Raw genomic sequence first — 14,236 nt, forward strand, 5'->3', positions numbered from 1 at the left:
CCACAATCATCAATAAAATCACTTGTTCCACTTGTTCAACTGGCCTTCATTACGCTGTGTGAAAAGGTGAAAAACTGAACTAGAAGTTGAACTCTAAAAAGAACAAGAAAGAGAAACGCAAATCGTCTCAGTTTCTCTCAAAGGTTTTGGAATGTCAGGAGTTGGCAACTTGATGGCGACTGGAGTCAGCGCTGGTTTTCTCGCTGTGTTTTGCTGGCTCGTATATGTATGGTCCATTGAACAAAATTCAAACTCTTCAAATGTCCCCTCACATACATTCAATATTTCGCTTTCTGAATAAATTTCTGACTAGCTAAAACCTCTTTCCAGGTTGAGCTCTATCAAGGGTTTGGGGTTTGTTGCGAAGCAGAATCTCACTTCGGAAAAAAACTATAATTTTGTCAAATATACCAAATATTTTTGTTCATGCTTTATTATATTTTTTATAGATTGGATTATTTATATAGTGAAATAGGTAAATATTAAAATGTAAAATTGGAAATCACATACAGACTTAATTCAATTAATAACAAATCTAAAAACATTTTATAAATATTGAACTCATTGAGAAGAATCCTGATCTTGAAATAAATCTTGAATTATAAAAAATACAAAAAAATTAATTCAATAACCCGATCCTGGATGAGCGGCAGAAAATGGCTGGATGGATGGAATAATTTAAATTGCACACATATTCAAAAGAACAAATATGTTAAGAAATATTCAAGGGTGAAATAAAAAGGTTTAAATTGTTGAGAATTTTACACACTAAAATAATTGAATAAATATTCTATTATTACATAAGCAAGCTTAAATATACATTGAAATAAATAAAAAAAAAGTTGTGTATTTTTAAACGGCCTAATTTAGATATGGGCAGTAATTCTCTTTATGAAACTATGAAGGGACTGGAGCTCACAGAAGTGACCAGTCTTGGTTCTGAAGTTCCGATGTAACCAGATACTGCCCTGAGAGAAAATAGGCCTGAGCATTGTTTATGGTGGGGGCAATTCTCTCGCCAGGTCAGTGACCTTCCAGGGTATGAGAGTAATTTAAGGTGGTCACGAGTAGACTGGTCGTATCAAAGGGGAGACGCATCTGCTCTCCCTCTGGGGGACTTTTGGAGGGAAATCCCGAAGACTAGTGGGATGGGAATGCATATGCAACAAGGGAAAATTAGATATTCATGTCCTATTTGGGCATTCCCTGTAAGAAGGGAATGTCTGAGAGGGGGTTCGCACGTTTTTGGGGAGACTTCTTTTGACATCAGCATGTGACGAGAATAAAATCTTTCTTCTTTCTTTTGTTCTTTTTCATCACCAATCCAGCCTTGCTCGGCTGCCTCTCCGGAAGGCAGCAAGGACCCACACTTCAAAGACAAAATATACTACATTTTGAAAGAAAAATAATACTCAAATATTGAAATAAGTATAGAATTGAATGAATAAACAACAAAGAAATATATACCTCCTGGAAAATATCATTATTTTTAGCATTTGTCAACATTTTTCTTTCTTGCACATTCTTAAACAATCGTAATTTTATTTTACTTTTTAAGTTACTTCAGTGCATTTCACACCTGTGCCTTCAAAGAAGTCCTACTTCGTCCTACTTGAATGAATCCCCATTAAAATACCATCATTTATGACACCACGGCTGGATAAATAATTTGGAGAAACACACTTACGCACCACTGAGTGAGTGTTGGACGATATAGCTTCTCTTGAAAGGTCCGACTTGAAAATGTCCTTGCAAGTGTATCTGAAATTAAATCCACACTTTTCCCTCCTTCGGCCATTGTGGTTTAAAAAAAAGCAAGAATATATTTCAGATTTTCGAACGTTCGCCAGTTCCGACTTTTTGGTGTGTTGATTCGGCATAGCGCTGCCCCCTCACGAGTGAGTATCCAATCACAAAACGCGTTCATCACCTTCAGCATAAGGCCAGCGAGAAGGCTCACTGTAACCAACTCGTGATCTGATTGGCTATCGCAACCGTCTAACAAATTTGAAAGCTCATTGACTTTGACAGAAGAGATGCTCCCACAATTGCATCTTCAGGCCTCGGAACGCATAATGCGCGCTCCCCGTATTGTGAAACACGAGCGAGCGGAATTCTTATTGGATTCAAAACTCTCACCTAAAAATACAACGCTCAGCTATAATATGACATCAATGCGATGATTATGATCATTTTTTTTATTGATTTTGTTCGGCCAACAGAGAAGGCCTTGAAGGCCCACCACTGCGTTACTTAATAGCCTAAATTAAACTTTACTTTCATGAATAGAGTTAAAGTTATGCTTTATTGTAGGATTTATGTAATTAATAGCCTTTGATGGACTTTAGTGTACTTAATGTAAACTGGTAACGCTGAAAAAACAAAACAGACAGCAATTCAAGTTTAAACCCATATACGTGAAATGCCCTTTAGAAATAAAGTATATTTTTGCACACAATACACCGACATTGAGTTCCTCCAGATCGACGCTGACCTCAATGATGAAGAGAGCCAATCAAAAATCCCAAAACACAAGCAAACAGGAAAAAGTGACAAACAAGAAAGCTGGCAATGTGAAGAGTGTGAAACAGGTTTGTATTTCCATACGTTGTAACTTATGGACGGTAATAATTCTTCATTTCTACTTCTAACATAGCGCAACTGTGGGTCTGGTGAATGTATAATCTTGCGTTGAGCCGCCACTACAATGAGTTACGATTCTAATGCAGTGGGCCTCAACATAGTTTATGTCAGGTCAGGGATTTTTACAGGGGTCCCCGACTTATCATGGGATGGATATACAGGAATGGGTCCCGGTTTAGACGAGATGGCGCCGAGGAGCAACATAAGGGGAGTCCACATCTGTTCTCGTCTTGAGGGTTTCGGATGGCCATGTAAGGGCAAGTAGGATGAGAAGGCACAGAACGCTTGAACTATTTACAAAGTCGTTACACTGCCCTCCCCTTTATCAAGAACCTCGTCCCGAGGGCGTCATTCAACAAAGTCACTGAGGTGACCCGGTGGTCTCCTCTGTCGCTGAGGTTGCCCCGAGGCATGTCCGCTCGGAACAGCTAATGTAGCATCAGGCGATGAGTCCTCAACTGTAGCCGCCTGTGGGGGTGGGAGTGGAGGTACAATCCGCCGTCTTGGAGGGGTGGGATTCGAAACCCACTGTGAGTGTGTCCGCGACCCAGTGTGTTGCTGTGGAACGGCATCACCTCTATATGGGGCCAGTCTGTCTCTGTGGAGGGCTACCCGTCTGCCACCACGTGGCAGCTGCACCCTATACACCACCTCCCCTATCCTCTCCAGCACGCCACACGGCCCCACCCAGTGCCTGTCCAATTTAGGACACCTGCCCTTTTTCCTTTTTGGGCTGGACACCCAAACCAGGTCTCCAGCCTTAAAGTCCGTCCCTCTGGCCTTCATGTCATAATTCCTTTTCTGCCTTACACCTGCCTTCTGTAAATGGTCGCGAGCAAAGGCATGTGCTGACTCCAACCTGTCTTGGAGTCTCCTGGCATATTCCGGTGGCACGGCTGGTGTATCAGGGGTCTGCCAAAAGCCATTTCCACCGGTGTCCGTAGCTCACGCCCCGGCATGAGCAGGGCAGGTGTACATGAAGTGGAATCCTGTACAGCGGACCTGTAGGCCCACAAAACCAGAGGGAGATGCCTGTCCCAATCTCGTTGGTGCTCCGCTGTGAGAATTGCGAGTTGTTTTGCCAAGGTCCTGTTAAAGCACTCAATGAGCCCATCACTTTGAGGATGCAGAGGTGTTGTGCGTGTTTTCCTCATGCCCAGTCGCTCACACATTGCAGTGAACACAGCCGACTCAAAGTTTCTCCCTCGGTCGCTGTGAATGACCTCAGCTGCCCCAAACCTTGTAGACATGCCTTCAACCAGCGCGTCTGCAACAGTCTCTGCTTCTTGGTCGGGGATGGCATATGCTTCGGGCCATTTCGTAAAATAGTCCAGACCAGCTAAGACATAACGGTTGCCTTTGTCAGTGTGTGGAAATGGGCCCATTATGTCCTCTCCATCGGCGCGCCCACTGCTAGCTGTTGGAGGTGGGCACGAGACCGGCCTGGTGGACCCTTGTGCGCTGTGCAGAGGTCACAACGGCGACAAAAGTCCTCAACATCTCGCCTTAGTTGGCTCCAATAGAAACTTTGCCGGAGTCTGCGAAGTGTTTTCGACACACCAATGTGTCCTGCCCCTGCAGGCCCATGAGAAGCTTTCAACACAGCCTCTCTCAGAGCCCTGGGGACGACCACCTGCCATCTATCCTCCCGAGTAACAGGCTCCTTTCAAGCTCTCTGGAGCACCCCATCCTTGACCTAAAGAGTCCCAATCTTTGAACACAGTCCTTTAGTGGCAGGCGAGTGTCCAGCGACCTCCTCCCACTTAGGGTTTCGACCTGACTCAACTCACTGCAATACAGGTCGGAGGTCAACATCCTGTTGCTGCTGCTTCCTCTATTCAGGTGCCTCCACAACCTGCACCTCCCTACATACGGGGTCGACATGATCATGCGCGGGACTTTGCTCATCACCACAAAGTTCCTTCTCTCGGGTTTCTCTGTTCTCGCAGAAGCGGCAGCCAGCAAGAGCACAAGGGCGTCGAGACATAGCGTCAGCGTTGGCATAGCGATTTCCAGCCCTGTGCTCCACTTGGAAGACATATGGCGCCAGTTCTTCAAGCCGGCGTGCAATCTGTCCTTCAGGCTCCTTAAAAGACAATAGCCACTGAAGTGCCGCATGGTCAGTGCGTACAGTGAAGAGTCAACAGGACAGATAATATCGAAAATGGCTAATGGCTCTCACAATTGCCAGCAGTTCCCTTCATGTGACACAATAACGCCGTTCAGCCTTATTCAAGGTTTTGCTGAAGTATGCCACTACTCTCTCCCCGTCTGCCCCCACTTGACTCAAAACCGTCCCTATTCCGACATTGCTGGCATCAGTGTCCAGGACAAACGGCAGGTTGACGTCTGGGGGGACGAGAATGGGTGCCTCCATCAGCACCTTCTTTAGCGTGCTGAAGGCCCGTCTGCACTCGGGAGTCCAGTCAAAATCAGTATCCTTCCGCTGCAGGTAGAAAAGCGGTGCAGCTAGACATGAGAAACCCCGCACGAATCGCCTGTAATAGGATGGCAGCCCAAGGAAGCTCTTCAGTTCACGCGGTTTGCTGGGAGTAGGCCAGTCCCTCACGGCTCACACTTTCTCCTCCAAAGTGCTAATGCCTTCCCCTCCAACTTTGTGTCCCAGGAACTCAAGCTCTCTTCTCATGAAGCAGCACTTGTCAGGGTGAAGCTTCAGACCCGCAGTGGAAATTCTTTGGAAGACCTGGCGCAGGGCCTCCAAGGCTGCATGGAAAGAGTTCCCATGGACCAGGATGTCATCCAAATAGACTAGTCATTCCTGTCGGGGGATGCCAGCCAGCACCTTGTCCATAAGCCGCTCGAAGGTAGCTGGAGCATTACACAGGCCGAAACAGAGAACTCGAAACGGCCACAACCACCTGTCAGTACAGAAAGCAGTCTTTGGCCTGGCTTCAGGGCTGAGGGGCACCTGCCAATATCCACTGCGCAGGTCTAATGAGGAGAACCAGGACGACCCAGACACCAGATCCAGAGTCTCATCAATGCAGGACAGTGGATAGGAGTCTTTCTTGGTCACGCTGTTTAAGGGTCTATAGTCCACACAGAACCCTTTCTTCACTGTCTTTTTTTTTTTTACCTTGACAACCCCTGAGGCCCCAGGGCTGTCAGATGGCTCAATGATGCCAGCTTTCAGCATCTCGTCAATTGCGCTGTCCGCATCTGCCTGATGTGCAAGGGGAAGGCGGCGGGGGCGTGCTTTGATAGGTCGTGCATCCCCCGTGTCAATTTCGTGCTGCACCAAGTCGGTTCGGCCCACCTCCTCTTCTGTCAGCGCAAAAATGTCCTTAAAGTCCCACAACAGTTGCCACAGCTCCTCCTGTTGCTTGGGTTCTAAACCATCACCGTTGCGCTTCCACACTTCACGCACTGCCGTCAATCTGTCCACTCCACCTGTCATGGACCACGGGGCCGGGGAAGAGGAATGCTCATCAATGTGGGCATCTGATGTGGGTGGAGAAGTCATAGGAGCCAGCGGTTCATGGGTGGGATCAGACTCCTGCTGTGCAATGGCTGCGCTCGACGTCGGAGGAAATTACTTTTCAGGCTGTGTAGGGCGCACCATTTCAACTGTGGGGCCTCTTGGAAAAGCCAACGTGTTCCTCCCCAGGTCAAGCACGCACTGGGCTGTTCGTAGAAAGTCCAGTCCTATGATGCAGGGGTTGCGTACCGCGGCAAACCACACCCGAAAGTTCATGCATAGTCCCCCCACTTGGATAGTCACCACCCCCCTTCCAAGCATAGGGGTGAGCTCGCCAGTCACTGTTCGAAGCTTGACTGTCGTAGATTCCAGCCGGTGTCGACGAGGGATACGCAAGGAGACCCCCCAAGCGAAATGGGGACATGGCAGAAATCCCCAGCATGGGTCCAGCCAACCACCCTCACAGACTCTGCAGTATCATCTGCTTCTGGGGAAAATGGAGCCCCTCTCCCCCATCTTTGTGGTTGGGTTCCGTCTCCAGGAAACAACGCATGTTGGGACACAGGTGCAGGGGTCTGCGGTGTCCACTCTACACAGACCCCGGCCCGTTTCCCTGGCCATCTGCCTTCTTGGGGCACCGCACGCTAATGTGCCCAGGCTGGCCACACACCCAACAAACTGGAGGGCCCCGTCGGGAACGAGCACCACTGCGTGGCGACTGCAGTGTGCTAGTGCGAATAAGCTCAGTCAGCTCATCCACCCGTAATGGTTGCTCTTGGATTTGGTTCACCGGTGTGGCAGAGTGCACAACATGGCCGTCAACATGGTCAATCCGTGTGGTGTCCCCTATGACCTCTCTCTCCACGGCCAGCTCCAGTGCCTCCTGAAGAGTACGGGGATGCGCCAGTTGAGTCTGTATGCGCAGTTCTCTTGGGGTAATGGCCCGGATAAACTGGTCCCTGGCCAGCTTACTCTGCACATCAGTCGGCATATGGGCATATGCACGCCTTGACAGGGTTTCAATGTCATTCGCGAACACACGCAGTGGTTCACCAGCCTGTCTTTGCCTGTTAGAGAGCTCCGAGCGTAGAACATAAGGTTGACTCCATTGTCCAAAACGCCATCTTAGGGAACCAACAAAGCGCCATAGTCATCTCTTTCGGCTGGGCTGAGCAATAACAAGCAGGACAAATCTTCCTCCGTAAGACACATGGCCAGCTGCAGTGCTTTATCCCTCTCAGTCCAGCCAGCAGCCCGTGCCAAAAGTTAAAATTGGGCATGGAAGGCCTCCCAGTCTGCCCTACCGGAGTATTTTGGAGTCTTGACAGGCTGATGACGACAATGGCGGCCGTCAACGTCGTTCGCGCTTGCTCCTCCTCCAGCGTTCAATGAGCCGAAACCAGCATCGAACGCCAGCTTCCTTGCAGTCCGCCTCAGGTGGTTAACATGCTCCGAAACACTTTCGGGGTTCATATCACGGCCACATGCGCCATCGTAAGAATTGTCCACCACCTCCTCCTTGACTCGCGGGCGGCCGCCGTAACTTTCTTTACTCGTTGCCATACTGTCGTTATCACTTCTGACACCGGTGTAACGTTGTATAATAAATCATGCCGATTTGTCCATCAGCGATCACTTTTATTATTAAGCCAGAAACGGCTGCTGTTGGCCGCAACCACGCCGATCAGAAAACTAAAAAAACAACAACAACAACATAACGTTCACTCCTGTCTCTTCCCCGCTGCATTCACAGCCTCCCCAGAAAAGAGGAAGACACAGAACCCTTGAACTATTTACAAAGTGGCTACAATATCAAAAAGTGCAAAAGAACAGAACAAAGAACAAAAGACGACTTGACAAAACTAAGCTTGACGACAAGACAGGTCAGAAAACAGGGACGAGAACGTCGGAGAGCGACAAGCGACCAACAAGAAATGAAAGCAACCAGGGAACTAAATACAAACACAGTGTAGCTGCCGTCAAAGGCCAATCTAATTTATTTCATTCCTTTATTTCATAGTTTTATGTGGTTCAAAAGTACACCGAATGAAGACATTATTTTGTGTTTAAAATGTTAAGTAAGGTATAATTGTCAGGTATTTTGGTTTAAAATCGTAGTAAAGGGGGGAACTTGTTTTTTCTTCCACATGTATAAACTGTTGTTTAGGGACATGGGCATAGATGCACACAATGGCCAGAAGAGGCAATGTACCCTGAAGAGAAGGCAAGACGACAAGTCACGTCTGAGTGAAGATTTGTAAACCTTTATTCCTTTTGAGTGAATGTGGCCAATGAGGTGCTATTTACTTTAAGTTTCTTTATTGTTTTGTGAGCCATCCTTATTTGTGTGCTTTATCCGTTTATATCCAGGGGTGCACATAACTGGTACGCAGGTACGCATGCGCAACAGAAATCAGGGATGCGTAACGTCAAGTGCGTCACGACGCGCCTTTGCGTACCTGTACACACTGCCCTCAATCCACTATTTCATCAGAAGCACAACGAACGAGGTGAAAAATGCCCAAAAAAAACAACAGACTTGAAGCAAATTTTTGGGTCTTTCACCACCAAAAAAGAAACAGCCAAGCGAGCCTGAGCCAAACTAGAGAGCATTTTCAAAAAAGTGGCTCCAAGATGTGCCGTGGCTTGAAGCTAATGATGAGCGTACTGAAATGTGGTGCAAGATTTGCCGCTCACATCCACATATAGCTGATAAAACAGGTGCGTTTTGCTCAAAGACCTGGGTCTGCTTTTTGATGGATCGGAGGACATCACAAAAACTGAGCAGGAGATCGTTTCCGTCGTGTCGGTGTCCAGTGACGGCGAACTTACCTCAGACTTCGTTGGACTAATTGAACTGGGTGCTGATCGAACCGCACAAGCCATAACTGACGGACTAGTGAGACTTTTCGAGGACGCAGGCTTGAATAACTGGGCCGCTAAACTGGTCGCTGCCTGTGTGCACAGACGGTGCTGCCGTCAACGTTGGAGCGTACAACGGCATTGTGCCGAAACTTAAGCAACTCGCTGCAGTTGGAGGCTCCCTGGTGCACATTTTGTGCACCGCAGACACTGGAGAACTGAGCCAAGTCAGGTGATCACGGTGTGCCCTACTGTGTCACATTTAAAGCTGTTGCAGTTTTATTTACAGAAAGGTGGTGCAAAAAAACATTGAAACACTGAAGAAATTGTGCAAAGAAAATGGGATCTCTTTTGTGTAGTAAGTTTTATAACGTCAGGAGGACATCGAGGAAGAAAAAAAAAGACGTGAGTACCCCACACTAGACTGGTTTTATCGCCATCTACTGTTTAATAAACAACGATTATTGTTGTAGATGTGCGGGTCTGGCCCAGCTTCCCTCCGGACAGGTCGACAAGCAAGGCTGGAGTGGTGATATAAAAAAACTTCTGAAACACTCCGGTGGTTGGAAAAAGATTGTATTGGTGTCAAATTGGCTGATGCCAGAAGTTCCCCCAAGAAAGGGTGTGTCCCCCCCCTCTCGAGCTTTCCCCTCTTCTAGGGAAAGCAAACAAAAGATATAAATATGCAGTTCTCCCCTGTTACATATGCATTCTCATCCTACTTGCCCTTACATGGCCATCCAAAACCCTCAAGACGAGAACAGATGTGGACTGCCCTTATGTTGCTCCTCGGCGCTATCTCGTCGAAACCGGGACCCATTCCTGTATATCCATCCCTTGATTTGTCGGGGACCCCTGTCGAAATCCCTGACCTGACATAATCTATGTTGAGGCCCACTGCATATTAGAATCTTAACTCATTGTAGTGGCGGCTCAACGCAAGATTATACATTCACCAGACCAACAGTTGCGCTATGTTAGAAGTAGAAATGAAGAATTATTCCCGTCCATAAGTTACAACGTATGGAAATACAAACATAAAATGTTGTTGGGTTTCACACCTGTTTCACACTCTTCACTTTGCCAGCTTTCTTGTTTGTCACTTTTTCCTGTTTGCTTGTGTTTTGGGTTGCGATTTTTGATTGGCTCTCTTCATCACTGAGGCCAGCGTCGATCTGTAGTAACTCAATGTCGGTGTAATGTGTGCAAAAATATACTTTATTTCTAAAGCGCATTTCACGTATATGGGTTTAAACTTGAATTGCTGTCTGTTTTGTTTTTTCAGCGTTACCAGTTTACTTTAAGTACACTAAAGTCCATCAAAGGCTATTAATTACATAAATCCTACAATAAAGCAGAACTTTAACTCTATTCATGGAAGTAAAGTTTAATTTAGGCTATTAAGTAACTCAGTGGTGGGCCTTCAAGGCCTTCTCTGTTGGCCAAACAATCAATAATAAAAAAATGATCATAATCATCGCATTGATGTCATATTATAGCTGAGCGTTTTATTTTTAGGTGAGAGTTTTGAATCCAATCGGAATTCCGCTCGCTCGTGTTGCTGGGCAGGTTTCACAATACCAGGAGCGTGCATTATGCGTTCCGAGGCCTGAAGATGCAATTGTGCGAGCATCTCTTCTGTCAAAGTCAATGAGCTTTCATATTTGTTAGACCGTTGCAATAGCCAATCAGATCACGAGTTGGTTCCAGTGAGCCTTCTCGCTGGCCTTATGCTGAGGGTGATGAACGCGTTTTGTGATTGGATACTCACTCGTGAGGGGGCGGCGCTATGCCGAATCAACACACCAAAAAGTCGGAACTGGCGACCGTTCGAAAATCTGAAATATATTCTTGCTTTTTTTTAAACCACAATGGCCGAAGGAGGGAAAAGTGTGGATTTAATTGCAGATACACTTGCAAGGACATTTTCAAGTCGGACCTTTCAAGAGAAGCTATATCGTCCAACACTCACTCAGTGGTGCGTAAGTGTGTTTCTCCAAATTATTTATCCAGCCGTGGTGTCATAAATGATGGTATTTTGATGTGGATTTATTCAAGTAGGACGAAGTAGGACTTCTTTGAAGGCACAGGTGTGAAATGCACTGAAGTAACTTTAAAAGTAAAAGTAAAAAAAAAATACGATTGTTTAAGAATGTGCAAGAAAGAACTCAATCTGATCGAAATGTTGTGCTTTGACAAATGTTGAAAATAATGATATTTTCCAGGAGGTATTTATTTCTTTGTTGTTTATTCTTTCAATTCTATACTTATTTCAATATTTGAGTATTATTTTTCTTTCAATATGTCGTATATTTTGTCTTTGAAGTGTGGGTCCTTGCTGCCTTCGAGAGAGGCAGCCGAGCAAGGCTGGATTGGTGATGGAAAAGAACGAAAGAAAGAAGAAAGATTTTATTCTCGTCACATGCTGATGTCAAAAGAAGTCTCCCCAAAAACGTGTGCGTGTGTGCGCTCCGCGCACGTGCGAGCCCCCTCTCAGACATTTCCTTCTTATAGGGAATGCCCAAATTGGATATGAATATCTAATTATCCCTTGTTGCATATGCATTCCCATCACGCTAGTCTTTGGGATTTCCCTCCAAAAGTCCCCCAGAGGGAGAACAGATGCGTCTCCCCTTTGATACGACCAGTCTACTCGTGACCACCTTAAATTACTCTCATACCCTGGAAGGTCACTGACCTGGCGAGAGAATTGCCCCCACCATAAACAATGCTCAGGCCTATTTTCTCTCAGGGCAGTATCTGGTTACATCGGAACTTCAGCACCAAGACTGGTCACTTCTGTGAACTCCAGTCCCTTCATAGTTTCATAAAGAGAATTACTTCCCAGATCTAGATTAGGCCATTTAAAAATACACAACTTTTTTTTTCATTTATTAGAATTTATATTTAAGCTTGTTTATGTAATAATACAATATTTATTCAATTATTTTAATATGTTAAATTATATAAATATTAATTTAAACCTTTTTATTTCACACTTGAATATTTCTTAACATATTTGTTCATTTGAATATGTATGCAATTTAAATTATTCCATCCATCCAGCCATTTCCGGCCGCTCATCCGGGGTCGGGTTATTGAATAAATTTTTTAGTATTTTTTATAATTCAATATTTATTTCAAGATCTGGACTCTTCTCAAATAGTTCAATATTTATAAAATGTTTCTATATTTGTTAATTGAATTAAGTCTGTATGTGGTTTCCAATTTTACATTTTAATATTTTCCTATTTCATTATAAAAATAATCCAATGTATAAAAAATATAATAAAGCATGAAAAAAAATATTTGGTATATTTGACAAAATGATAGTTTTTCCGAAGTGAGATTGTGCTTCGCAACAAACCCCAAACGCTTGATAGAGCTCAACCTAGAAAGTGTATTTAGCCAGTCAGGAATTTATTCAGAACCCGTAATTATTAAATCTATGTGAGGGGATATTTGAAGAGTTTGAGTTTTGTTCAATGGACCATACATATACGAGCCAGCCAAACACAACGAGAAAACCAGCACTGACTCCAGTCGCCATCGAGTTGCCAACTCCTGACAAAACCTTTAAGAGAAACTGAGACTATTTCCGTTTCTCTTTCTGGTTCTTTTTATAGTTCAACTTCTAGTTCTGTTTTTCACCTTTTCACACAGTGTAATGAAGGCCAGTTGAGCAAGTGGAACAAGTGATTTTATTGATGATTGTGGAAGGCAACGATTTCATAAGCACAGTTTCTTCTCACACCTTTTCCATTAGGTACGATTAAAAAGACAACTGAAAAGCATAACGTTAACAAATGTTGTTCCAGGCAAAGGCAATTAATTTCCTTTACATGTTTGATGTAAACACAAAAAAAATCATGATCACTCAGACACATTGCTTCTTCTGGCACTGATCACATTGGCTTAATGTCAATAAAAAAGCTTTGCAAAATTCAATATATCATATATTCAAAATCAAAATTTACATCTTACCACAAAGAGTCAGTTCCTTCAGTTTTTAGTTTTCTTTTTTTTAAGCTTCAAGGATCGCTGCTTTTCTCACCAGCACAATCGTGTCTCGCAGCAGTACGTTTAGTGAAGAATTTTTTAGCACAAACGCTGCAACTGAATGGCTTGTCTCCAGTGTGTGTTCTTGTGTGGCTCGTTAAAAGCGACTTACGATAGAAACTCTTTCCACAAACTGAGCAGGAAAAGGGTTTTTCGGCACTGTGCGTTCTTGTGTGGATTGTTAAATCAAACTTTTGAGAGAAGCTTTTGCCACAAACTGAGCAGGAAAATGGTTTTTCACCACTGTGCTTTCTTGTGTGACTTGTTAAATTTGATTTTAGAGAAAAGCTTTTACCACAAACCAAGCAGGAAAATTGTTTTTCTCCAGTGTGTGTTCTTGTGTGATTTATCAAATGAGACTTTTGAGAGAAGCTTTTCCCACAAACTGAGCAGGAAAAAGGTTTTTCACCACTGTGCTTTCTTGTGTGACTTGTTAAATTTGATTTTAGAGAAAAGCTTTTACCACAAACCAAGCAGGAAAATGGTTTTTCTCCAGTGTGTGTTCTTGTGTGAATTATTAAATGAGACTTTCGAGAGCAACTCTTGCCACAAACTGAGCAGGAAAAAGGGTTTTCTCCACTGTGTATTCTTGTGTGGTATTTTAAACTTGATTTTAGAGAAAAGCTTTTACCACAAACCAAGCAGGAAAATGTCTTTTCTCCAGTGTGTGTTCTTGTGTGGCTTGTTAAATTTGCCTTATGAGAGAAGCATTTTCCACAAACTGAGCAGGAAAAAGGTTTTTCACCACTGTGTGTTCTTGTGTGAATTATTAAATGAGACCTTTGAGAGAAACTCTTGCAACAAACTGAGCAGGAAAAAGGTTTTTCTCCACTGTGTGTTCTTGTGTGTCCTGTTAAACTTGCCTTTTGAGAGAAGCATTTTCCACAAACTGAGCATGAAAAAGGTTTTCCTCCAGTGTGTAATATTTTATGTTTTTTTTAAACTTGACTTAAAAGAAAAGCTTTTGCCACAAACTGAGCAAGAAAAAGGTTTTTCTCCAGTGTGTGTTCTTCCGTGTTCTGTTAAATTTGCCTTTTGAGAGAAGCATTTTCCACAAACTGAGCAGGAAAAAGATTTTTCAACACTGTGAGTTCTTGTGTGCCTTTTTAACCTTGCCTTTTGAGGGAAGCATTTTCCACAAACTGAGCAAGAAAAAGGTTTTTCTCCACTGTGTATTCTTTTGTGGTATGTTAAACCTGAATTTTGAGAGAAACTCTTGCCACAAACTGAGCA

The 14,236-nt window shown here is 44.3% G+C and overlaps 3 protein-coding genes across 3 annotated transcripts in view; 1 reads left to right on the forward strand and 2 right to left on the reverse strand.

Annotated features, from left to right (window-relative positions):
- The window catches only part of LOC148342055 (uncharacterized), a 458,829-nt gene that overhangs the window by 226,179 nt on the left and 218,414 nt on the right, over window positions 1-14,236 (forward strand). The window lies entirely within an intron of this gene.
- Window positions 1-14,236, reverse strand: part of LOC148342057 (uncharacterized) — a 219,647-nt gene that overhangs the window by 187,063 nt on the left and 18,348 nt on the right. The window lies entirely within an intron of this gene.
- Window positions 1-14,236, reverse strand: part of LOC148342065 (uncharacterized) — a 28,750-nt gene that overhangs the window by 11,355 nt on the left and 3,159 nt on the right. Inside the window, exon 2 of the mRNA XM_088284372.1 lies at window positions 13,098-13,892. Coding sequence (XP_088140498.1) covers window positions 13,098-13,892 — 795 coding nt within the window. The remainder of the gene's footprint in view (window positions 1-13,097; window positions 13,893-14,236) is intronic.

Source organism: Idiotropiscis lumnitzeri, chromosome 2 (genome assembly GCF_059441095.1).
Source record: "Idiotropiscis lumnitzeri isolate Australia: NSW breed Sydney's pygmy pipehorse chromosome 2, RoL_Ilum_1.0, whole genome shotgun sequence".
NCBI lineage: Eukaryota > Metazoa > Chordata > Actinopteri > Syngnathiformes > Syngnathidae > Idiotropiscis > Idiotropiscis lumnitzeri.